Source organism: Hylobates moloch, unplaced genomic scaffold, assembly GCF_009828535.3.
Source record: "Hylobates moloch isolate HMO894 unplaced genomic scaffold, HMol_V3 SCAFFOLD_7, whole genome shotgun sequence".
Taxonomy (NCBI): domain Eukaryota; kingdom Metazoa; phylum Chordata; class Mammalia; order Primates; family Hylobatidae; genus Hylobates; species Hylobates moloch.
In genome coordinates this window covers 21,459,694-21,486,765 of record NW_026652282.1, presented here as the reverse complement: position 1 = coordinate 21,486,765, position 27,072 = coordinate 21,459,694, and the positions used below count along the sequence as shown (strand labels likewise).

General features: G+C 42.4%; 1 protein-coding gene across 4 annotated transcripts in view; it reads left to right on the top strand.

Annotated features, from left to right (window-relative positions):
* PCYT1B (phosphate cytidylyltransferase 1B, choline) overlaps positions 1-27,072 on the top strand; it is a 115,971-nt gene that overhangs the window by 32,463 nt on the left and 56,436 nt on the right. For all 4 annotated transcript variants that reach the window (XM_032756698.2, XM_032756699.1, XM_032756697.1 and 1 more), the window contains exon 2: positions 22,398-22,497. In XM_032756698.2, the coding sequence (XP_032612589.1) occupies positions 22,398-22,497 (100 nt within the window). The remainder of the gene's footprint in view (positions 1-22,397; positions 22,498-27,072) is intronic.

Here is a 27,072-nt window from a genome sequence, read left to right as displayed (position 1 = left end):
GTTGCACAGTTCATGTATACATATATGTAGTCATAACTAAAACCGAACATCACTTTTCCTTACTTCATGTTTTGCACTCTTATACTTTCTATGCTATCCTATCTTATTCTATTTCAGTTAAGAGACTGTTGCAGTAATCTAGATGAGAGTTAATAAGTTTGAAGTTATAGAAGGACAGTGGGAAAGGAGAGAACTAGATGGATATGGGAAACACTAAGGAGGTAAATGCCCCAGGATTTGATAACTAAGTCTGAGCATGGGGCAGGTTCAATGAAAGATCAAGGAGCCAGGCGCAGTGGCTCATGCCTGTGATCCCAGCACTTTGGGAGGTGAAGCAGGTAGATCACTTGAGGTCAGGAGTTCGAGACCAGCCTGGCCAACATGGCGAAAACCCGTCTCTACTAAAAGTACAAAAATTAGCTGGGTATAGTAGTGTGCTCCTGTAATCCCAGCTACTTGGGAGGCTGAGGCAGGAGAATCGCTTGAACCCGGGAGGCGGAGGTTGCAGTGAGCTGAGATCATCCCACTGCATTCCAGCCTGAGTGACAGAGCGAGACTCCATCTCAAAAAAAAAAAGATCAAGGAAGGCACAGTTTGTTTTCTGGCTCCAACTAGTGAGTGCCATCACTGAGATGGGTGCGCCAGGGAAGTAGAGTTTGTGAGAGTTATGTCTGAGGTGCCATGGGGACTTCCACTTGGAGGTGTCTAGTTCATGTTTGGTTGGGGAACTCAGGAGAGAGTTCTGAGCTGGAGATACAGATCTGGGAGATAGCATGGAGGAGATGGAAGTGAAATTGAGGCAGTGAAATGGATGAGAGTGAAATTGAGATAGTTTCTCGACTGAGAAGGAAGTGGATGGAAATGGTTACCTAGGAAGAGTGCTTCAGGATAATCCCACTACAGGGCTAATTCTAGAAAGTAACTGACCCTGAGCCATCCTATCAGGCTCTTAGAGGGGGAAAATAGAGGAGCTGTAATTAAAGCTATTAGAATCCTCCTTCTATTCATCTGTCTCTACATGAAATCTGGTTAAGCTAATCTACTTTATCCCAGAATCTTCCCAAGTTGGAACCCTGAGAAAGACTACTTAAAGGGCCAGTAGAAGAAGGATCATGAAAAGAAGACAGAGAAATATTTCTCAAATAACTGGGAGATCAAGGGACCAAGGGCAGGGTAAGTTTCATGGATGGAATGTCCAATAGAATCAAATGCAGTAGAGAGATCAAATGAGATAAGAAGGAAAAGTTTCCTTTGGATTTAGAAAGAAGAGGTCAATGGTGATGTTTCAGTGAAGTGGTGGGAGTGGAGGCTGGATGGCAGTAGATTGAGGAACCTCTAGGTGGTAGGGAAGTGGAAGCTTGACTGAGAGAGGAAGTGGATGGAATGTATAGTACCCAGAGGTGGACAAATCAGGGCTTAGGGTTACTAGAGACTAGCTTTTCCCCTCCCTTCTTTCGTTCCTTTCATCTTCCCTCCCTTCATCTTTTTTTCCTTTTATTTTTCATTCTGTTCATCTATCCAAGATGTCAAATCTTTTAGTTGGCTCATTCTCTTAAGATGATAGCAACTTGTGCCTAAATATAAATGGGAAAGAGCCAGTGGGAGAGGGAAAGGGTGATGGTGATGGGGACAACTGATGAAGGGAATGTCTCTTAGGCTGGACAGGTTGGGCTCCAGTGCACAAGTGGAAGGATTGGCTTCAGGGAGAAAAAAAGATGCCTCTCCCACTGTGGTGGTGAGAAAGCTGGCAAGGATGGTTTGGGTAAGAACAAGTTATAAGAGGAAGGGTACTGAAAGTTGAAGGCCCGTCTATCTGATAGCCTGTTTTTCATCTGTGAAGGTGGAAGCAAAATCATGGTGGCTTATTTCTGGCTAGTACAGAAGTATAATTCTGGTATATCCTGGGTAGTTGAGTCCAGCCCCAGGATATGTCCTCTCCTGAGGCCTCCAGGCTGTGGATAGGGAGAAGTGGAAAGGCTGGGATGGTTCCTGATGAGATGCAGTGATGAGAGCAAATGGATCTGCTTCGTTGTGGCCTCTGGGACTCCACACCAATGCCCATCAAGCCAAGTCTAGATCTGGCCAGGGAGAGCTGAACTAGCCCGCAGTGAAAGGACAGGGGGCTGGCAAGACAAATATGCTAAAGCTTGGTCTCGACTTGCTGGAGCCCATAGTCTTGTTCCAGTGTCAGTTTTGCCATTGAATTATCGTGTGCACTTAAGCAAATCCCTTTCCTCTCTGGATTCCATTCTGTCCCCCACAATGGATTGGATAGATCCTTAGAGTGTGATTCTAGCTTTCGTTGCCTTGGAACTTGGTCTACTGCAGTATGTCCTGTTTGAGCTCATGCTCCTATCAAAAGTCTGGGCTACCCCATTCCTCACCCCCTGTTGATTTTATCCATTTGGGGTAAAAACAGGTTGCATGATCTTATGGTAAGACACACTGGCTAAATGTGAATAACAAATGTTCACAAGCACTTTGAAGTTTTACATTGATGTTGTACAAACCACTTCTGCTGTCTTCTGTTTTATTCTTCAGATGTTTCCTCAGACAAGTTGAATGTATTCCAAATCATATATGGAATATTCTATTCATTGTTTAGAGAAACCTGTGTTGAATCTCTTCTTAACGTGAACAGTAGCCTCCTAATTTATCTATTTCATACTACAGAAGTTTGAAACATTGGGCCTTCTTTGAGGCGTGGCAGTATGGGCTTGAACTATAGGGGCCTTTCTTAACCAATGTTGTCTATCTAAGCTTGCTAGCTACTTGGGGTTAAAGCCCAGCAGTGGGTCAGGCCATAGTCCCAAAACTCTTACATCTTTAGCTGGTGCCCCACACAAAGCTTCTTAGTGACCCTTAGGGAAATAAATGCAGGAAAAGAATTATTCCATCAGATCACCGCGGGGTGGGGCCGGGGGAGAATGAAAAGGAAAAAAAGAAAGGAAGGTAGAAGCAAACTAAGTCATTGCAAGCTAGGCCTATTTTCTTCCAATAATCTCCCAGGTAACAGCCTCTACCTTGCTAAGATCTGATTACCCGTTGCTGGCCTCAGACCATAGCATTATTGTTTTAACATTCCTACCTTCCTCTTTATCCCAGCATGAACCAGGTTGTATGGGAGGCTGGGAAGCTGACCTTGCTTGGGGATAAAGAGACAGTTTAGCACTCAATGATCTTGAAGGCAGACTTGAAAACACAGTGATTAGAAAATAAAGCAGTGAGCCCTGGTGGTGTGCGCCTGTGTAATAATGTGCAGGGCCACACAGGGTTAGCCTATTGAGCAGAATTCATTTTCATATAATCTCCTCCCTCCCGCCAAAATCTTTGACTTGGTGTTTTTGTTTTCTACTCGGTAATTCATGCATGCTGAACCTGACATCAGTGTAAAAGGACGCTGAGGGTTATTTAAACTGTCATTTAAGAAAAATAACAACAACGATAATAGGTTAATAGAAACATCATGAATGATGTGTACAGCCTATTGCTAACCAAATGATGTTGAAAGCCCATTCCTGGTACATGCAGGCTTCTGTGTTTCATCTCTAGTGTGCCTAATATTGACTGTAGGCACAGTCGCATAATAATAAATTCTATTTCACCTCCAAATTGTTTAGTTATAAGGTAATTGTTCTATATGGGATTCGAGGCTAGTGGTCTCACTCCTTTTTCTCCATGGGCAAGTCGAGGAATTGAACAACCATTCACAGTGCACACTGTATTGGGCACTGTGTTGAATGCTCTATATGTATTATCTCATTTAATCAGGCCGCAGACCCATGAAATAAGCATTACTATTCCTCATGTTATAAGTAAGGAAATAAAGAATCAAGTAATTTCCCAAAGATCCAAAAAGATGTATACGTATATTTTTGGGATGAAGTCTTGCTCCGTCACCCAGGCTGGGTGCAGTGGCATGATCTCAGCTCACTGCAACCTCCGCCTCCCAGGTTCAAGTGATTCTTCTGCCTCAGCCTCCCCAGTAGCTGGGATTACAGGTGCATGCCATCACACTCAGCTAATTTTTGTATTTTTATTTTTTATTTTTAGTAGAGATGGGGTTTCACCATGTTGGCCAGGATGGTCTTGAAGTCCTGACCTCAAGTGACCCTCCCGCCTCAGCCTCCCAAAGTGCTAGGATTACAGGCGTGAGCCACCGTGCCCGGCCCCAAAGATCAAATATTAACTGATTAAGCTGGGAGTTGAAATTAGGTTTGTCTGACTTCTAAAGCCCCTATTTCCATGACACATAGTTCTCAAACTTCAGTGAGCATAGAATTGCCTGCTCAAGCTCCCAGGTAATTCGGAAGAAAGTTGTGCCTAGATGCACTTTGAGAGATGCTTTATTTAGCCCTCCCAGTCATATCTGCTGTGTTTGGGAACAGGAGTAGAAATAAATCAGATATCTATGTTCTTTGTAGTAAAACTAGAAATTCAATGTAAATATTTTGACCCAGCAGTTCCATTCCTAAGAAATTTGTACATATGGCCACCAAAAAAACTAGTATTAGGATGTTCTTAGCAGTGTTATTCATAATAACCCCAAACTGGAAACTACCTGAATGCCCAGCAGAAGCAGAATGGATAAAAAAAATTGTAGTACATTCACACAATTTAATGCTGGGTAGCAGTGAGATTGAAGAATCTACAACCACCTGCAGGAATATGGATGAATCTCACAAATGTAACATTGAATGAAAGAAGCCAGATACAAAATAATATGTGCCACATGATTTCATTTCTATAAAATATAAAATAAACTAGGCAAAGCTCATCTTTGATGTTAGAAATCAGTGTAGTGGCAGGAGCATGGGATGGACGCTGGAAGTGTTAGGTTACTTGATGTGTGGCTGTGCGTACTTAGCTTGTGAAAGTCCATTGAGCTGCACTTAGGATATGTGTACTTTTCTTTTCTTTTCTTTGAGACGGAGTCTCGCTCTGTCACCCAGGCTGGAGTGCAATCGTGCAATCTTGGCTCACTGCAACCTCCGCCTCCCAGTTACAAGTGGTTCTTCTGCCTCAGCCTCCTGAGTAGCTGGGATTACAGGCATGTGCCACCACACCCAGCTAATTTTTGTATTTTTAGTAGAGACCAGGTTTCACCATGTTGGCCAGGCTGGTCTTGAACTCCTGACCTCAGGTGATCCACCTGCCTCGGCCTCCCAAAGTGCTGGGATTAGAGGCATGAGCCACTGTGCCTGGCCACCACGTGTACTTTTCTATATGTCTGTTATTCTTTAGTACAAAGTTTAAAGGTATTATTCACAATAATGAAGAAAGGGAACACTCTACATTGTATTTCCCATTTCCAAATAATTCTGGTGATCTAATAAACTCTAAGGAATGGCATCAGATCCTACTTACAATTATAGCTCTTGGCTGCTAACAGAGCTTCAAGGTGCTCAGCCCTTCCAGGGGCCAGTATATCCAGCCCCAAAGAGAGCCTAGGTGAGCACTTGAACAAAACACCTTACGTCTAGGACCAGTCCAGCCCTAGTCAGGTAATCTGTGAATTAAAATCCATGGCCCCCAATTGTGTACTATGCCTGGCCTCACAGTCAGACAGGTTGTGGGCTGAGGAAATGGATGGCATTGGTTAGGTAGCAAGAGTACCTCAGAATAACCCTGCTGCAGGGTGAATTCTAGAAAATAGCTGACCCAGAGCCTTTGCATCAGGGTTTGGGAGGGGGAAAAATAGAAGAGCTGTAATTAAAGCTTTTAGAATCCTCCCTTTATCTGCCTATTGCTACAGGAAATCTGGTTAAATTAATCTACTTTACCCTACAATCTTCCAGGATGGAACCCTGAGTGACAACATTTAGAGATCCAATAGACAAAGAGTCAGGAAAAGAAGACAGAGAGTACTTCTCAAATAGGTGGGAGATCAAAGGTCCAAGGGTAAAGCAATCACCTTACTGGTAGTTACACAGTTTTCTTGTAAAATATGGTTTCTGTTAAAGAAATCATCCACTTTGCAGAAAATATCATCTTTGGAACATCTTTCCTTTAGTGACTCAGAAAAAAAGAGGTTTTATTATTGAAATAGAATCTAGCAAATACCTCAAGCTGAGACATGTTAGAAATATCTGTACTTCTATCCAAGTATATTGCAAACCTCCCACACTGCATAATTTGTTCTAATGCTTGTTTCTTTCAATCTTCAACAATGTTTTCTATATGTCTTCTAAATATATTTGCTGACAAAGGAATGCATTTCAGTTTGACATCAGTTTTTTTTCTACACATTAGAGCAGCTAGTTTTACTGTAGCATGAAGAACAGATGATTTTGCAATGGTATAAGACTTTTGTTTTTTCTCTATTGAATTATGGAAACTCAAAAAGGCTTCTAAACATTTATCGTTACATGTAACAGTATTTTGTGACTTACTGGATTGAGTATCACATGACTTGCAACATTGAAACATTAAACATGAAAAAATCATGGAGGTTTATCTTCATGTTCTGGATGCTTCATTTTAAAATATGTTAATTACAATAACTTCATACCATCATTAGCTAGTATCTCCAGGTGATATTTAATGTTATTGGTAGCAGATATTTCTAATGGTCTTCTGTGAGATAATTTTCAATTCAGCTATCTTCTTGTCAGATCAGATTGGGTTGTCGTGGTTGGCACCTGATAATGTGGTGGCTGCAGAACTTATACAGGCAGTACAAGGGTCAGCTCTGCCATTTTCTTGTTGTTCACTTGTGCTTGCATTATCTTTGCTTTCCTATTTCATTGCAGGAAATGTTTTTGTTGCTGTTGTTGTTGTTTGTTTGTTTGTTTTTGAGATGGAGTCTCACTCTGTCGCCAGCCTGGAGTGCAGTGGCGCGATCTTGGCTCAGTACAACCTCCACCTCCCAGGTTCAAGCGATTCTCTTGCCTCAGCCTCCCAAGTAGCTGGGACTACAGGCATGCACCATATGCCCAGCTAATTTTTGTATTTTTAGTAGAGATGGGGTTTCACCATGTTGGTCAGGCTGGTCTTGAACTCCTGACTTCGTGATCCGCCTGCCTCAGCCTCTCAAAGTGCTGGGATTACAGGTGTGAGCCACCACGCACGGACTGCAGGAAATGTTTTAAGCCACCTGCTGATTTATGTGCATTGGTTTAGTTAAAACTAGATAATATAATCCATAAATACCTTTATCTAGGCTCAGGTGAACTGCAGTATATTGCAATAAGCTGAAAGCAAATGAAAAAATGTCAGGCAATGCAGGCCACCCAACTTTCACATTCCCTTTAGGATACCTCACGTATTTGATGTTGACAGAGATGGGGCACCAGTGTAAACGCATATATCAGAATTAGAAGGCCAGGCGTCATGGCTCATGCCTGTAATTCCAACACTTTGGGACACTGAGGTGGAAAGATCACTTGAGCCTAGGAGTTCCAAACCATCCTGGGCAACATAGTAAGACGCCATGTCCACAAAATTTTTTTTTTTTAATTAGATGAGCATGGTGGTATGTGCCTGTAGTCCTAGGAGGCTGATGCAAGAGGATCACTTGTACTTAGGAGTTGGAGGGCGCAGTGAGTGGTGATGGTGCCACCGCACTTCAACTTGGGTGACAGAGTGAGATCCTGTCTCAAAACAAGCAAACAAAAATAGATATTTTCACTGGTTTTTGTAAAGCTTTTTTTCTTATTTTTTGACATGAAAAATAAATACAATAAGTCCTCACATAACATTATCAGGAGGTTCTTGGGAACCGTAACTTTAAGTAAAATGATGTAGAATGAAACCAGTTTTACCATAGGCTAATTTATGTAAACAAGAGTTAAGTTCCTATGGCATATTTCTGGCCACAAAAACATCACCAAACTTCTGTTGAAAATTTTTTATTGATATATATATTTAGACGGAGTCTCGCTCTGTTGCCCAGGCTGGAGTGCAATGGTGTGATCTTGGCTCACTGCAACCTCTGTTTCCTGGGTTCAAGCGATTCTCTCTCACCTTAGCCTCCAGAGTAGCTGGGACTACAGTCGCATGTAACGACGCCCGGCTAATTTTTGTATTTTTTAGTAGAGACGGTGTTCACCATGTTGGCCAGGCTGGTGTAGAACTCCTGACCTCAAGTGGCCTGCCCTCCTCGGCCCCCCAAAGTGCTGGGATTACAGGTGCAAGCCACCGCACCTGGCCTGATTACATTATATTTGTACATACTTATGGGGTACATGTGAAATTTTGTTGCATGCATAGAATGTGTACTGATCAAGCCAGGGTATTTAGGGTGTCCATCACCTTGAGTATTTATCATTTCTATGTATTGAGAACATTTCAAATCTTGTTTTCTAGCTTTTTTTTTTTGAGACACAGTCTTGCCCTGTTGCCCAGGCTGGAGTGCAGTGGTATGATCTTGGCTCAGTGCAACCTCTGCCTCCCAGGTTCAAGCGATTCTCTTGCCTCAGCCTCCTGAGTAGCTGGGATTACAGGCATGTGCCACCACATCCAGCTCATTTTTGTATTTTTAGTAGAGACCCGGTTTCACCATGTTGGTCAGGCTGATCTCGAACTCCTGACCTCAGGTGATCCACCCACCTTGGCCTCCTAAAGTGCTGGGATTACAGGCGTGAGCCACCATGCCCGGCCACTTTTCAAGCTATTTTGAAATATATAATACATTGTCGTTAACTGTAATCATCCTACTCTGCTACCAAACGTTAGAACTTATTCCTTCTATCTAACTTTATGTACGCAGTAACCAACCTCTCTTCACCCCCAACCCCGCTCACCCACACACCCTTCCCAGCCACTATCTCAATGATAGTGGTATCTATCATTCCACTCTCTACCTCCATATGATCAACTTGTTTAGCTCCCACTTATGAGTGAGAACATGCAGTATTTGTCTTTCTGTACCTGGCTTAAGTGGCTCTGAAAAGAGCCTTTGGTTTTTGAAAGTAGTTCACTTGGAGCTGGTGTACTTGGTGAGGGCCTTGGTGTTGTCAGACACAGTGTGCTTGGCCATCTCCCTAGGCAGCAGGTGCAAGCTGTATGGATCTCCCTGGAGTTGATCATGGAGTACTTGTAATGCATCAGGAATGATGCACTTGAAGATATTGACAAATAAGTTCATGATGCCCATGGCCTTCGATGAGATGCCAAAGTTGAGATGGACCTGCTTCAGTACCTTGTAAATGTAGATAGAGTAGCTTTCCTTGTGGCTATGCTTGTGATTCTTGCCATCCTTCTGGCTCTTGGTCACACCACCTTCTTGGCACCCTTCTTTGGAGCAGGAACAGACTTGGCTGATTCAGGCATGTCACCACAAATCAATAACTATACTGAGAAAGAAGCCACTTCAACACCACCACACTTCTAAATAAAGACCAAAACACTCCTAGTATCATTCAACATTGAAATACATGTGAGCTATGTATACATTTAAGAAAGACTAATAAAAACAAGATAATTATTTACCAACTTATTCCAGTTCAGGGTAGTGGGTGATTGGGACCTATCCTGGCACCTCAGGGCACCTGGTGGGAACCAGACCTGAACAGGACACCATCCCATCGCAGGGCACACTCACACACACACCACACTCATAACACTGGGACAATTTTTTTTTTTTTTTGAGACAGAGTCTTGCTCTGTCACCCAGGCTGGAGTGCAGTGGTGCAATCCCCGCTCACTGCAACCTCCCCATCCCGAGTAGCTGGGATTACAGGCATGCACCACCGTGCCCAGCTAATTTTTGTATTTTAGTAGAGACAGGGTTTCAGCATGTTAGCCAGGCTGACCTCAAACTCCTGACCTCAGGTGATCTGCCTGCCTCGGCCTCCCAAAGTGCTGGAATTATAGGCGTGAGCCACTGTGCCCAGCCCACATTGGGACAATTTAAAGACACTAATTAACCTGCTGTGTACATCTTTGGGATGTGGGAGGAAACCAAAGTACCCAGAGAAAACCCACACAGATATGGGGAGAATGCGAAAATGCTTCACGGACAGTAGCCCTGACCCGGAACCAAAATTTTTTTTTCTCATCCACGTTACAATGAAAGGTCATTGAACAAAATGACGTTATTCAAGGATCTGAGGTATGAACACAAGTGTTGCTGTCTAATGGATTGTCTTGCCCATCCCACATTAGAAAACATTGGTTTAGGCATTCTAAATCTTACCGTTGGATCCAACCATCAGGGAGAAAAAACCGTATTTTCAGGGTGCACGTTCGTTTGGCCCCTTGAAGAAAATGCTTTTCTGAACCACTTTTTGGTGCTGGGGTTCTGCCTTACATGGAAGGCACTATGGAGACAAACATAAAAACACAGGACTTTCTGGCCGGGCGCGGTGGCTCACGCCTGTAATCCCAGCACTTTGGGAGGCCGAGGCGGGCGGATCACGAGGTCAGGAGATCGAGACCATCCTGGCTAACATGGTGAAACCCCGTCTCTACTAAAAGTACAAAAAATTAGCCGGGCGTAGTGGCGGGCGCCTGTAGTCCCAGCTACTCGGAGAGGCTGAGGCAGGAGAATGGCGTGAACCCGGGAGGCGGAGCTTGCAGTGAGCCGAGATCGCGCCACTGCAGTCCAGCCTGGGCGACAGAGCGAGACTCCGTCTCAAAAACAAACAAACAAACAAAAACAGGACTTTGTGTACTAGGGGGCTGTTGTTGAGTGTGTCAGTACCGATGTTACTACAATATCACCCAGCATGCCCTTTAAGGTGGCACCACGGGAGGAATTTCTCTCAGAACTCAGCATCAGGAAAATGCTGTGCTTTTTCCTCAATAGCTATTTTGCTTTGTGCTTAAGGACAACATTAACTTTGTTTTCCTCTTTGCTGTGACTGCTGAGAGCTTAAAGCCATTTTTGTAGTCTTACCTTTTGAAATACAGAGGACTGTGATATGCATTTCTTTGGGCTCATTTCACCCCGACCTTTAAAAAACAAACATATTTTGGCTGGGCGTGGTGGCTCACTCCTGTAATCCCAGCACTTTGGGAGGCCGAGGCGGGCGGATCACGAGGTCAGGAGATCGAGACCATCCTGGCTGACACGGTGAAACCCTGTCTCTAGCAAAAATACAAAAAATTAGCCGGGCGTGGTGGTGGGCACCTGTGGTGCCAGCTACTCGGGAGGCTGAGGCAGGAGAATGGCGTGAACCTGGGAGGTGGAGGTTGCAGTGAGCTGAGATCGCGCCACTGCGCTCTAGCCTGGGCGACAGAGTGAGACTCTGTCTCAAAACAAAACAAAACAAACAAACAAACAAAAAACAACAAAAAACATTTCTCCTCCTCACCCCGGATCTTGCAACTATTATTTTAAACTTTCAAATTTTATTTTTAAAGTCACTTCAAGTCCTTTGGAGAAGGAGGTGGAATATGAATATAACATTGTTATTGATGTTCACTATAAACTTAAGTTCAATTGCCCAAGAAAAAAATTATTTAGAATGTGGAATTTTTATATCTTGGTAAAGATTGTTTTCTATTGTTAATAGCATCTATGCATTTCATGAGTCTAAGAGGCTATTCGTGGTAAGTTGCACTTCCATTTCAAAGGTGTTACAACGTGAAAAAATGGCCAACACTGATTTTAAGATAATATCGATTGTAAGATCCCTCCTACTCTCAGAGATGTTAAAATGTGAGGAGAAATGTACATTTTAGAATCAATGAAATGTGGTTTTACTTATAGTACTATGAGTCTTCTAGCTATTTGATATTCACTCACTGCTGTGAGGTTGGAAAGTGGCCGCATGAGATGGAGTTTGGTTTATAAGTGGTCAGTGTTTTAAGGAAGACTGTATCTCCAGGGCATAATAAAAATTCTGATCTCTGATCACCAAAAGGGCAGTATGTACTAGGCTAACCCAGATGTGAGTATTCAGGCACTGGTTTACTGGTTTAAAAAATGAACTTATTATGTGGGAATTCTAAATAAAGTTGGAAAATGCGTGTTTTGTTTGTTCGTTTGTTTGTTTTTTGAGATAAGGTCTCACTCTGTCACCCAGGCTGGAGTGCAGTGGCATGCAGTCACAGCTTATTGCAGCCTTGACCTCCGGGGACCAAGCGGTCCTCCCACCTCAGCCTCCAGAGTAGCTGGGACTACAGGCGTACGCCACCATGCCTAGCTAATTTTTCATAGAGAGAGGGTTTCGCCATGTTGCCCAGGCTGCTCTCGAACTCCTGAACTCAGGCGATCTGCCTGCCTCTGCCTCCCAACGAGCTGGGATTACAAGCGTGAGCTACTGAGCCCAGCCTGGAAAATGTGTTTTTAAAAGATATTTAAGATAATTTTTAAACTGTGCTATTGTTTTAGTTTTAACCAACTTCAAAATACTTATCCTCAACAATAGAAAAATGGGCAAAGGACAGATTATTCTCTGAAGAAAATACAAATGGCTAATAAACATTTGAAAAATGTTCAATCTTTTTGTAATCAAAATAATGCAAATTGAAACAGCATGCTACCATTTTTTGGTCTATAAAATTGACAAAGGTAATACTCAATGCCAGTGAGATGGCAGCAAGATAGGTGCTTTCATACATTATAATGTGAGTATAAATTATACAGCTTTTGTAGGAGGCAATTTACCAATACATGTTGAAATGTTCTTCAAATATTTATCTTTAAAATGTTCATACTCCTGATCTAAGTAATTCAGTTTCTAGGCATCTATCAGAAGGAAATAATCAGAGGTTCAGAATTATGTTTAGAATGTTATTTATATTAGTAAAATATAAGTAGTTTAATATTCAATGATAGAGAAGTATTTAAATTATGGTTCTTTTTCAGTGAAATGTTTTACAGCTATCAAAATTAGTGAGGTTGAAAACTATTTAAGTGACATGATAAGATAATCATGATATATTGAGTGAAAAAAACTGTCTATCCAGCAAGATTCCAAACTTGTTAATATGTATATATGTCATACCAGAAAGCCTGAAATGAAATATAGAAAGAGTTAACTATGGTTGTCTCCGGGAAGTAGAAAGAATTATTGGTGACTTTTATTTTCCTCTCTTAACTTTCCCAAATTTTCTATAATATATATTATGATGATGATAAGAAAAAGCTATGAAAGTTTGACAAATATATTTATTTTATTATTCAGTTTAAAGTCTGTATTTGTCTTTATCAATTATCATTCTCTCTCCTGTGACTTTAAATTCCCCCATTCAACAAATATTCTTAAGGACCTTCTATATGCCAGGTACTGCCCTTGGGAATAGGGATACAGCAATGAGTAGACAGACCAAGTCCTTGCTTTCTTAGAGCTTCCCCAATAGCAGGGAGAGACTGAGCTTAAATATACAATGTTTCCTCATCTGATGACCTGGACCTCTCTTCTACCTGCATCCATGCCCTTAGCTGAATGAGTGAATCTAGTCTAATGGCTTTATATATCACATACTTTGTCAGTTTCTAAACCTGCATCTCTAGCTTAGTCCTTTCTCCCAAACACCAGACTTATACATCCAACTGTCTACCTGATATCTCCACTTGGAGATCTAATAGGTGTGTCAAACCAAATCTGTGAGAATGGAATTGTTAATTTCCCCATCCTTGTTGTCCCTCCCACCCCTAGACCTACTCTTCCAGTGTTTTACCCCTCCTAGGGAATGGCAATGCCATCTTTCCAGTTCTTCAGACCAGTAGCTTTGGAATTATCCTGATTCCTCTCATTCTTTCACACCCTACATCCAATCTGTTTCAAGTTTTATGTATCCACAATCTATCCAGAATCTGACCACTTCTTACCACCTCCACTGCGATCACCCTGACTCCTGCCTCTGTCTTCTTTTGCCTGATTGTTACACCAGACACCTCAGTGGTTTTCTTGTTTCTATCTTTGACCTCTTACAGTTTATTCTCAACACATTAGCCAGATGGTCTTCTTAAAGCTAAGCCAGATCATTATCATGCCTTGTTCAAAACACTCTGATGCCCAGCACTTTGGGAGGCTGAAGCAGGTGGATCACCTGAGGTCAGAAGTTTGAGACCAGCATGGCGAAACCCTGTCTCTACTTAAAATACAAAAATTAGCCAGGCGTGGTGGCACACGCTTGTAGTCCCAGCTAGGTGGGAGGCTGAGGCAGGAGAATCTCTTGAACCCAGGAGGCGGAAGTTGTAGTGAGTCGAGATGGCACCACTGCGCTCCACCCTGGGCGACAGAGTGAGACTCGGTCTCAAAAACAAAACAAAACGAAACGCTCTGATGGCTCCCATCTCCGTAGAGTGAAAGCCAGTCTTTACAGTGTCCTAAAAGACTCACACGACTGGGTGCCTCTCATCTCCTTTCTTCTGGCCTCACCTCTGGCTACATCTTTTCTTTTTTGCTCGCTTCCTCCAAGCATACTGGCCTTCTAGTTATTCCTGGAAGAAGCCAGGCATGTTCGTGCCTCATGGCCTTTGCCCTTGCTGTTTTCTCTGCCAGGAATGCTCTTTCTCCACATGGCTCACTTAATCCTTTATATATCTACACATACATCAACTTCTCTGACTATCCTATTTACAGTGATACCCCCAACACTCCCTATTCCCTTTCCTTGCCTTATTTTTTTCTATAACACTTAATCACCCTTTAACGAAAATATTACATGTTTTATGTTCTTTTTCCTGCTTGTTTATTATTTTTAAGTGTTATGAGGGCAAAATTTTTTGTTTTGTTTTGTTCCCTGATGCATCCTCAGAAGCTAGAACAGTGCCTGGCACACAACAAGAACTCAAAAAGTGTTTGCCTGATGTTTAGAAAAATGAATTATGGGTAGATACCATGAAAGTAATTTAAAAATTTTTTAAAGCTCAAATGAGTTTTAAATATTCCATATACCTGCGAATCATATCATTTAACAGTTAATTTTTGGATAATAGTTTTTATTTTTCAAAATACTCCTCTTTTCTTAATATAGACCTCCCTCCCCCACCCCTGCCACATTTGGGAGACCTGAGCCTTGATTAAATTTTCTGCATCTCTGAATTTAAAGGAGAGGAGGTATTTCTTTAAATTTATTTCTGCATTATGAACATTGCATGAATGCATTCGCATTTTAAAAATAAAACAAAATGACAGACATATATGGAATAAACAATGAAATCCCTTCATCTCTTCTCTCAAAATATTATCTCCTTCCCAAGAGGTAACCCCAATTAACAATTCAATGTGTATCATTCAAGTCCAGTGCTGTCCAGTAGAACTTTCTGTGATGACAGAAATGTTCTATATCTGCATTGCCCAGTATAGTACCCAGTAGTCACATGGGTTATTGAGCACCTGAAATGTGGCTAATGTGAATGACAAACTACTTTTAATTTTATTTAATTTTAATTAATTATAATTTGAATTTAAATAGCCCCATGTGACTAATGGCTACCATATTAGCACAGTTCTAAACTATTTCTTTTTCTTTTCTTTTTTCTTTTTTTTTGAGACAGAGTTTCACTCTCGTCGCCCAGGCTGGAGTGCAGTGGCACAATCTCAGCTCACTGCAACCTCCGCCTCCCAAGTTCAAGCAATTCTCCTGCCTCAGCCTTCCAAGTAGCTGGGATTACAGGTGTGCGCCATCAGACCCGGCTAATTTTTGTATTTTTAGTAGAAATGGGGTTTCACCATGTTGGCCAGGCTGGTCTTGAACTCCTGACCTCAGGCGATCCACCTGCCTTGGCCTCCCAAAGTGCTGGGATTACAGGCATGAGCCACCGCGCCCGGCCCTAAACTATTTCTACACAATTACCTCTCTCTTTTCTTCTTTTTCTCTCTCTTCCCCCTTCTCTCTCTTTTTACCATAAATGACATCATACTAGATAGCATGTATACATACATATTATATGTATTGCTTTGTGACTTGCTTTTTGCATTCAACAAAATGTCTTAGATATCATTCCCTGTCAGTACATACGTATCTGTCTTGCTGTTTTCAATGGTGCCTGTTACTTATAACATGTACATACCATACATAACTAAATGAAAAAAACGGATATTTCTTGGTGCTGAACCACATACTGGGCCTCTTTTTTCTTCTCTCCAGCGACATTTATTGGTGATGACTTTGTACCAGCTGCCTGATTTAAGAGTCTACATAATCAGTTACACAGTCTAAGAATCCAGTGATTCGTGTGTGTTGGGCCCATGGTCAACTATATTATCTATTTTTTTCTGTCCTCTCTATCCTCAAAAGACAAAATATTCTGACTCCACAATAAATAAGGCTTTAAAAATATGTTCAGAAACAAGTAAATATAAACCTAACAGTATGAGGCTGCTGGATTAGATTTTGTGATGTCTTTTTGTAATTCTCAATTTGTGGTTCTACTGCTGATGAGTTTCACAGCAAAAGGCCTACCTGGAAGAAGTACATTCTTTCTGAAGTCCTGTTCTTATCTTGTTTTGCATATCCTGATTAAAATGTTCTGTCTTTGTAAAATTCTTTTCTACTAGAGACATTCTTGAGATGGTTATAACTTTAGTTACTCTGGGTAATTCACTTTTCAACTGATCTCTGTGCTTCTAACATACCTCATCAGCACTTTCTAGCTAATGTTTGAGCCTGACAAACTGTTATAGACACTGTATTAACCAAGGCTCTGTCAAGACACAGATGGCTCACTCTAAAGGTGAAACTGAAAGAGAGTTTAATAAAGGTAATACTTATAAAGGTATGGGCAGGGTTTAAGGAAACCTCAAGGAATAGTATAGTATACTTGGCCTAGAAACAATGGGGGATTGCCATCCCCCAGGCTGGTAGGGGCAAGGGGTGAGTGTGGTTACCAGAACCTCACACAGACAGCTCTATAAAGAGGACCCCCTCACAGAAGCTGTGAATTTTGGTAAAAGGACAGAACCAACACACTGCTTCCTAGCAGAGAGGAAGCCAGGGAGACAAACACCCTGAGCTCGCTCTTGTCCTGCCCTCCACTGTTTCGCACGCTTCCCAACCAGCTGGAAGCAGGAGGCAGAGATCCCGTTGGTGCAGTCCATTGGGGAAGCCGTACAGAAAAGAGTAGAGGAAAAGCATAGAGAAGGGTAGAAAGAGAGTGGATTCTGGAGAGGCAAAAGGGAAGATATTTATTACCCACACATGCTTTTAGTTAATCCTCACAACAGCTTATCCTCCTTTCATAAACAAGGATACTAAGGCTTGAGAGGTTAAGAACCAGCAATTTGCTAAAAATCAAATGTAAAAATAGGAAAGGGATATTAAATAATGGAGGTAGGATTTGAACTCAGGCCTGTCTGACGGGATTGCCCCACTGGAGTTAAGAATAGCTTAGCTTGGCCGGGCGCGGTTGCTCATGCCTGTAATCCCAGCACTTTGGGAGGCCTAGGCGGGCAGATCACGAGGTCAGGAGATTGAGACCATCCTGGTTAACACAGTGAAACCCTGTCTCTACTAAAAATACAAAAAATTAGCTGAGCGCGGTGCGGGCGCCTGTAGTCCCAGCTACTCGGGAGGCTGAGGCAGGAGAATGGCGTGAACCCGGGAGGTGGAGCTTGCAATGAGCAGAGATTGTGCCACTGCACTCCGGCCTGGGCGACAGAGCGAGACTCTGTCTCAGAAAAAAAAAAAAAAAGTATAGCTTAGCTTAAACAAGCAACTCTGCGGTTGGCCTATCACCATCAGCAGTACTGTGCTAAGTTCTGATTGGTTGATTAGCTTGTTGTCTGATTGGTCCAGTTGTCAGTCAGCGATGTACATTGCGTAAGTGCAGGTTCTAGCAACCATTTTTTTTGCACTTAAGTAATATTTGCATTGTCCATTCTCCAGTACCTAATAGCTTTTGTTTTAAGTAAATATTCGACAATGTCCAACTGAAGAGATTCTATACGTGAAATGCCCAACATATAATGTCTTCTTTAAAAGTCTGATGATATGTGGCTTTGGTATGATTCTGTGGCATAGTTTATATAACCAGAACTTATATGACAAACAGGTAACATATTCACTTTGTAATGACTGAGCATTCTGAAATCTTCAATTAGGTAGAAAGAAGTTTTATTGCAACCTAGCTCCAAGTCTGTGGTCTGGCAAGGCCCTTGCATATGTGAGGTCCAGGGCACTGGGCCAGGGCTTCTCAACCCTTTATGATCCTTGCTGTCTTCTGCTAAACACGTTGTGCACATGTACCCTAGAACTTAAAGTATTATGTGTGTATGTATATATATATATGTGTATAAAGAAATCTCATGTGCCAACCAAACCCCAAATTTGGAATATGCCTCTCTAGAAGGGCATAGTCTGTCTTCTGATGATCTTCACAAGTTCAGAAGCTTAGTTTCTATGATTTTCATGCTCAAAAGAGTAGTGGTTTTCCCCAAATATGACGTTATTGAAAACTGAACATGAACATGCCTTTTCAAACGAATACCTTCTCCCATTCTAAAAGGGTCATTCTTCACTTTAGAAGATTGCTGCTGCAAAGCCAATTCTGTTCCTACCTTTCTTATCTCTCTCCTCCATTTCTCTACCCTCCAAACCCCTAGCATTATATTAAACATATATCATGTGCTAATAAACACTACAAAATGTGATCTGGCTGATTTAAAGTCTAACCTGAGGCTTGCAAATAACTACAAATAAGTCATTTGACCTGCTTCACTAAGTCTGGGCAAAAATATGGTTACATGCTTTTATTTCTTCAGTTAATTGTTTGAGTTCCCTCTTCTCTATCAGGAAATCATGTATCTCCTTTTAGAGGTTTTTCCATCCTTATAGTCTAAAAATCCTGAGAGTTTCCTCAGCTCACAGGGAGCCAAAAAGGTAACTGAGTTTGAGGGATCTACCACTGCTGTTGCTTCTTGCTGTCACTTGGTGTCACCTTGAAGACTGGTTCAGTGAAGATAGTATCTACCTCACAGAGGTGTTGTACAAATTAAATGAGCAAATACATTTAAAGCGCTTAGTATATCGATAGATACATGGCACTAAGTAGGTACTCAAAGATTTAGCTATTACCTTATGTTATCAGGCCTTAGTTTTATGTAGGGTCTACACCAGAGGATCCCTGGAAGCATCTCAGCTTTGGCAAATGGTGAAGTTAGCTCAGTCCCTGCCCCTCCCAGAAGCCTCTATCTTACTCACATTGTCCTGAAGTTGATCTGCCTCTAGTATATGGAAGAGACAGAACCTAAGGAGCATAGAATTTTTTATAAAGCAAATGATTTGTTCTGGCTCAGAGAAGGAGTTTTTTTTTTAATTGTAATCTGGGGTGTTTGGACTGAAAAAATATTGTCTCAGGTCACAAGGCTGGTTGGTAGTAGCTGGGCCTTAACCAAAGTCTTCCTGAATGCAGAGCTTGATCAACTCAAGAAGTACCCTGCTGTGCTTTAGAAAGCAATGTTCTGGACAGCAGGGCTGTGGCTCATTTATTTTTGCATTCTCCCCATTCTGAGCACATTGCTTTATACATAACAAGAAATAGCTCTTCTCCATATCAACTGCTGTTAAAGGTAGTCACCTGTGCACATATGCAAACACAAACACATTCACACACTTAGGAATTCTCTCTGCCTTCCATCTCTTTGTTTCTCCTTCTTTCCTACTTCTAGGCCATAATAATTAAGAACAAAATGCACGGTGTATATAAACCTTTTCTTCCCCTTTGAGTAACTATTGTTGCTTTACAACGTTCCCTATCTCTGTTTTAATTACCAGATTTCACACCGTCAAGAACACACCATTCTTGGAAAATGGCAACACCTTATCTCCTCTTTAATAAACTTTGTGACTAGCACATACAAGATCTCCAAATAGTAATTTATTTTAGGTCATGTGAAAAAGATTCATTGCCCACATGTATTAAAAGGTAATGAATCATTAAAATAAGCTAATCCCACTTGCCAATCCATTTACCCATTTGGGTTGTGTGCTAAAAGTCCATTCATAAGTCAATTTGCAGCCAGGTGTGGTGGTGCATACCTGTAGTCCCAGCTACTTGGGAGGCTGAGGCAGGAGAATCACTTGAACCCAGGAGACGGATGTGGCAGTGAGGTGAGATCGCACCACTGCACTCCAACCTGGGAGACAGAGTGAGACTCCATCTCAAAATAAATAAAAAAATAAAAAATAAATAAAAATGAGTCAATTTGCTTGTTTCTATGTGTAACTATATTATCTATTATTATATCATATTATATATAATAGTGAATAATAATAGCAGTAATAATAGCTACAGTTTATTAAGTACCAGGTATGTTACACATATTATCTCTGCTTTTCACAACAGCCTTGCAAGATGAATAGCCCATTTTATAGATGAAACTGAGGTTCAAATAAGTTAAGGAACTTGCTTTTAAGCACACAAAGTCAAAAATATTTCCTGCCTCAAGTATAGCTCCTCCTGAAGTGGTAGTGTTGGGTCATTCATGACTTTCCTCACCACATCTGTTGGGCCCCAGGGTGGGCGCCTGACCCAACGCTAGCCTGGTTAAGGCCTGATTTGAAAAGATAAACTTGGCCAATCAGATTCTCCCTTAGGAATTTGAATTGGGAAACATGGAAAGAGTCAGTAAGTTGGTAGGAGGCTAGGGCTGAAAGGCACAATGGAAAGTTGTTAAATGAGTGTTGTGAAGAGAGGCTGAGGAGGCCATGATGGGCCGGCCTATTAGAGCTGAAGCTGTGGGGCGGTGGAAAGCAAGCAGCGGCTTTAATGCAGTGGGAGGAAATGGAGTCAGTGGGGGTGGGACAGAAAGGATCATGTGCAGGGAGCAGCCAAGTAGGTGCGGAGCACCCTCTCTGGGGCCACGTTCTGCCCCTTGCCTCCTTTTCCACAGTTTCAGTTCCAGGGTAGTCTTAAAAGAAATCCTCCATCCTTTGAGCTAATGTTAGTGAGTGTCAGTTCCTTTCAACCAGAAGAGCCAAATTAAAATACATGGCCAGTAAGTGCTGGAGAGGGGATCTGAACCCCAGGTTTGTGGCCACAGAGTTTTTGTTCTTGTCACTGCACCCCTTTGCCACATTACAAATGCCACTGTGGTCTACCATAGCCTATGAGGTCACCATAATGTATCTGAAAAAGAACCAATAGTGAACCCAAGTTTCCTGAATCCTTGTCCCAAGTCTTGGTTTGCTTCCAGAGCCCTGAAGGAGAAGATGAGGGCTAAGAAAATCTCAGATAACTGGGAGGCCTCCAGACAACATTGAGCTTCTAGGGTGGAAGGGACTGCAATGGGGAGAGGGGATGGGGACAGGGGAGGGATCGGTTCTCGTCAGTACAGAGAATGGGGGCCCCCCAAGGGCAGGGATTATTGGTCTTATCCCTACTTCTATCCCCAGATTCCAAGGTAGTGCCTGCCACTTCTTTGAATGAGTGAGCGAATGGATAAATAAATGGCAGAAGTGAGTCACAGCCCCTGTCCAAATGTATGGATCATTCTTCAGTCCAGTGTCCACAGGTTAAGGAACACATCTTAACCTGTCTCCTTCTCTAAGAAACAATTGATGCAGCACTGTAAATAATATTTATCATGACTAATCCACTTTAGCTTTAAAAATCACAAAGATGATGTAGTGGTGACTGCAATCACGGCACAGTTCAAAGACTTCAAATGGACAACACTGGATTGCATTTGCCTTGTTTACAAAAACACCGCTTGCTTTGTCTGGAGAGAGTGAGGTTTTCATTTTAAGAGGCTGACTAAAAAATGCAGGGCCACTTTCTGGGCAGGCTTCCAAGTGACTACATCTTTCTCACAGCGTTCCCCAGAGCCCCAGCCCAAGCTGCCTGGGGCGGGGCCTCTAGCCGCTAGTCACTGTTGAAGCTACCACAGGAGCAGTCATCTGCAGCCTGCCCGAATTGCTGTGCTTTTAAGCCTTCCCAAGGCACAGATAACAGCTTTGGCCTTTGCATTGAAAGAGACATCAGAGTTTGTCATTGGCCAAGCTCGTGTGTGTGAAATATAGGAGATGGCGTGCCACGCTTCTGAGTATGGCATTCTTTCCAGCCGAGTCTCCTGGGTGTGGGTGAGTCTAAATGTTTGAAGACTGCCCTCGTTGGTTGTGAAATGTTCGAAACTGGGCATTGTGACTTTCCAAGGGCGTGACTTGGCGTATTTCTTAACCCTAATGAGGCTCAGTTTCCTTTTTGTGAAATAGGGATAGTATTATCCTATGCTCTAGAAGGATAGAAGTATCTATTCATCACAGGGGGCTGCGAAGCCTAAAAGAGACAACAGCAGAGTATCTCATCTAGTACCTGGCATACTATAGACACTGAAGAGCTTTTGTTGTTTCTGAAGCATCGGTAAAAAACAAACAAAAAGGTTTCAGTGATGATGCCCTATTTTTATGTCTAACAGTACAGTATTTCTCTGAGACTCAGTGGATATATTTGACTTCTTAATCATACCTGTGTAGCCAACAGGAATAAAACTTCAGAGGAAGTTAGTGCCAAAGGAAAGTTTGTCAGACTGTATTCCCTTTCTTTTTCTCCCTTCTAGACCCTGACTGCACCTGCCCCATTTGCTGATGAAACCAACTGCCAGTGTCAAGCACCCCATGAAAAACTGACCATTGCTCAGGCCCGCTTAGGAACACCAGGTGAGGCTGTACTTCTTTTTCTTAAATGGGCCCTGTCTTGACATTTTAAAGTATCAGAAAGGGGCCAGGCGCGGTGGCTCACGCCTGTGATTCCAGCACTTTGGGAGGCTGAGGTGGGCGGATCACCTTGAGGTCAGGAGTTCGAGACCAGCCTGGCCAACATGGCGAAACCCCATCTCTACTAAAAATACAAAAATTAGCCAGGTGTGGTGGTGCACGTCTGTAGTACCAGCTACTCACTTTGGGAGGCTGAGGTGGGAGGACTGCTTGAACCCGGGAGGTGGAGATTGCAGTGAGCCAAGATTGCGCCACTGCACTCCAGCCTGGGCGACAGAGCAAGACTCCATCTCAAAAAAAAAAAAAAAAAAGTATCAGAAAGGCCCATCATTATTTGTGCAGCACTTGCTTTCAAGCAGAGAGTTGAACTTAGAGATTATAACACAGTGCAAGGGTAAAGAAGGGTAAACACTAGCAGTAATAAACCAGACCAACCAAAGGAGCCAAGAAAAAGATGCATCAGAATACGGGGAATTTGAGCCCCAGCTTTGTCACTTGTTAGTTCTACAGCCTTGGGCACGTCACTAGAAAGATCTGAATCTGTTTCCTTAGAACGGGGACAACAATATCTACCTCACAAGGTTTCTGTGATAACTAGATTCATCGAAAGTACCAAAGCATTTTTAAAACCATGAAGGCATATACAAACCTAAGCTACTATAGTTATTACCATTCTTAAAAGTATCCATTTTTTAAAAAAAGTTTCAAGTGTGCTTTAAAAAGAGTGGGTTGTGCTATAGAAGTTTGTTCATTCTTTCATCCCTTTAGCATTATGCCAGAGGATGGATAGGGAAGAGATTTGGAAAGAATTATAAGGTACCATCTGTTTTTCAAGAGACAAGACAACTAGATGTGAAATAAAAAACATTAGTAGCATGTGTGCAGGTGCTTAGGGGTTAAAACCTGCAACACAGATGATAATTGATTCTTAGAGAATGGCAGATTCATTTGGCCTGAGTGATCACGCAAGACTTCCGGGAGGGAGGAGAACAGACCTTTTAGGAGAACTAAGATTTGGACTGTGTGGGCAGAAAATGCAAAGGTATTGCAGGCAGGTGGAACAGGAATAGTGAAGACAGAAATAGAGAGCTGTGTAGGAGTGTGTGTTGTTTTAGTTGATTGAAATGGGGTGAAAAATAAGACTAGTTGAACAGGTAAACTTTAAGCCATTTAACATGGCATAACTCAGCCGGGCACAGTGGCTCATGCCTGTAATCCCAGCACTTTGGGAGGCTGAGGCGGGCAGATCACTTGAGGTCAGGAGTTCCAGACCAGCCTGGCCAACATGGTAAAACCCCATCTCTACTAAAAATACAAAAATTAGCCAGGCGTGGTGGCAGGCACCTGTAATCCCAGGTACTTGGGAGGCTGAGGTGAGAGAATCACTTGACTCCAGAAGGTGGAGGTTGCAGTGAGCCGAGATCACACCATTGCACTCCAGCCTGGGTGACAGAGTGAGGCTCTGTCTCAAAAATAATAATAATAATAATATAATAAAATAAAATAACATGGCATAACTCTATGGTTTTTAGTTGCCATTGCAGAAAACAAACAAAAACAAAAAACAAAAAACAAACAAACCAAACTTAAGAGAATCCATGGAATGAAGAACAGTTTGCTTAATAATAATAATGAATACTTATTAAGTACTTACTATGTATTAAGATCTTTATATGTATCATGTCATTTCACTATCACAACTCTGTGTGATTAGTAGTTTTAGTATTTCACAGATGAGGAAATGAAGGTTTAGAGAAGTTGTGAATCTGCACAAGGTCATTCACTACTAAGTGGCAGTGGTTCACACTGGAGCCTGCATTAGAATCTACTAGAGTGCTTCTTAAAACCCAAATGGCTGGGTTCCACTCCTAGAGTTTCTGATTCAATCCAACTGCGGTGGGGCCCAAGAAGTTACATCTCTAACAAGTTTCCAGGTGATGCTACTGCTCCAGGGATCACACTGGGAGAACCATTGGTAAGTGGTAAAGTTGGGATTTGGTCTCAAACCTATTGGTCTTAGAGCTTGACCTCTCAACCATGACACTGTGCTTCCTATAAGAATAGCCTTCAATAGAGTGAAGTGAGAAGCAGAGTAGGCAGAGTTAGGAAGCTTTCGTGTGAGCTGCTTTTGAAAAAGGCAAAACAAGGTTGGGGAGGTAGTACAGAGCAGCCAAAGCTGTTGTTCCCAGGCTTTAGTGTATAAAGAATCACCTGGTATGCTTGTTAAACAAGCAGATTTCCTTTTTCATTCCCTTCTTCCCAAATCTGGGATGGGGCCCAGGCAAGGCATCTGCATTTTAAACAGACAGTCAGGGTGATTCTAAAGTTAGTGGTCTGGAGACCACACACAGAAATACCAACCCAGCAACATATCCAAGGGATGCCAAATAAAAGTCCAGGTGGCCGGCCAGGCATGGTGGCTCATGCCTGTAATCCTAGCACTTTGGGAGCCTGAGGCGGGCAGATCACCTGAGGTCAGGAGTTAGAGACCAGCCTGGCCAACATGGTGAAACCTTGTCTCTACTAAAAATATAAAAAATTAGCCAGGCATGGTGGCGCATGCCTGTAATCCCAGCTACTCAGGAGGCTGAGGCAGGAGAAACGCTTGAACCCAGGAAGCAGAGGTTGCAGTGAGCCGAGATCGCACCACTGCACTCCAGCCTAGGCGACAGCACAAGACTCTGTTTTTTTTTTTTTAAAAAGTCCAGGTGATTATGAAGAAAACAGACTCGACCCAAAGTTAAAGGATGAGCATCAAGCCCAAACTGAAAGGGCCTCTACCTTTCTAGGGAAAGGAAAGGGAAGTAGAACTTACTATATTCTGCTCGATGTGATGCTCTGTACTCTTTGCAAAGACCATGTGAGATGACTATTATTGTATCCTTTCTAAAGAGGAGACAAAGGAGACTTGCAGAACTGAAAAGTAACTTGTCAAATGTCCTAGTTGACTGGGTAGAGCTGGGATTTGACCCCAAGTCCATTTCGCCTCAAACCCCTGCTTTGCCTACTGCAATGATCTGCCTTATGAATCATGGTCCACAACAGGCCATGGAGCTAAGTGAAAACATGCTCAGACAGTAGCTGTGATCTTCTGTAGTGGCAGTACTATGCCATGCTCACTGCTGTTTCATCAGCATCTAGAGAAACACTTGTTGCATACGGTGCACTCAATAAATATTTTGTGAGTGAATAAGTTTGGAGGCAGGCGGGTCACCTGAAGTCAGGAGTTCGAGACCACCTTGGCCAACATGATGAAACCCTGTTTCTACTAAAAATACAAAATTAGCCAGGTGTGGTGGTGCATGTCTATAGTCCCAGCTGCTTGGGAGGCTGAGGCAGGAGAATTGCTTGAACCTGGGAGGCAGAGGTTGCAGCGAGCTGAGATCAAGCCACTGCACTCCAGCCTGGGCAACAAGAATGAAACTTCATCTCAAAAAAAAAAAAAAAAAAAGTTTGAGACAAGAGAAGTAGTTCTTCCTCTGGAAATAGAAGCAGAGAGAGTTTGTTCTGTTATTTTAAGCTGGTATCAAGCTAACTGGGTGAAATTGGGCACCTGTACATTGCCTGCTGCCAAGCAGTTTAAGCAGTAATAAGATGGTGGTGTATTTTGAAATAATACAGGTCATTAGAGGGGGAGTGAGATGGAACAAAGATGAACTCTTGATCTTTAGAAGGGAAATTCTGCCCACTAACCTGAGGTGACAACCCTGGGAAATTATCTAAGAAAATCTGTGATGTTGATGAGTACCTAGCCAGGGTACTTCTGTTAGAAATTTCTTTATTTAGAACTTCAAATATCAGGCCGGGTGCGGTGGCTCATGCCTGTAATCCCAGCACTTTGGGAGGCCGAGGCAAGTGGATCACTCGAGGTCAGGAGTTCAAGACCAGCCTGGCCAACATGGTGAGACCCTATCTCTACTAAAAATACAAAAATTAGCCAGGTGTGGTGGTGTGTTCCCAGGTGATGCTGCTGCTGCTACTAGTCCTGGGACCACACTTTGAGAACCACAGCATAAGAGCAACTGTTGGCAGTGGTTAGAAGGAGTGGTAGGGAGATTATCCAATATCATAATTGTTGGAGCATTGTACTGTCAGCAGAAAAGCTCGGAGAATTTTTAAGAATCTTGCTGTTTGATTACTATTTAAGAAAACAAGAAAAACGTTACTTTTTTGAAGGGTTTGGTCAAGAGTTTCAAGAAGGGCTTGGTCAAGAAGGGTTTGGTTTCAAGAGTTTCAAGAAGGGTTTGGTTTCAAGAGTAGTAAGCAATTTACGTTTGTGGCACTGTCTTGAGCATGCCCTCAAAAAAGACAAAACATAGCAGAATTTGGTGTTTGATAATGCTCTTCAAGATTATAGTTTTTTGTTTGTTTTTCTTTTGTATTTTAAGTGGAGCTGGTTTCGCCATGTTGGCCAGGCTGGTCTTGAACTCCTGGACTCAAGTGATCTGCCCATCTCAGCCACCCTAAGTATTGGGATTACAGGCATGAGCCACTGTGCCTGGCCTAGATTATAGCTAT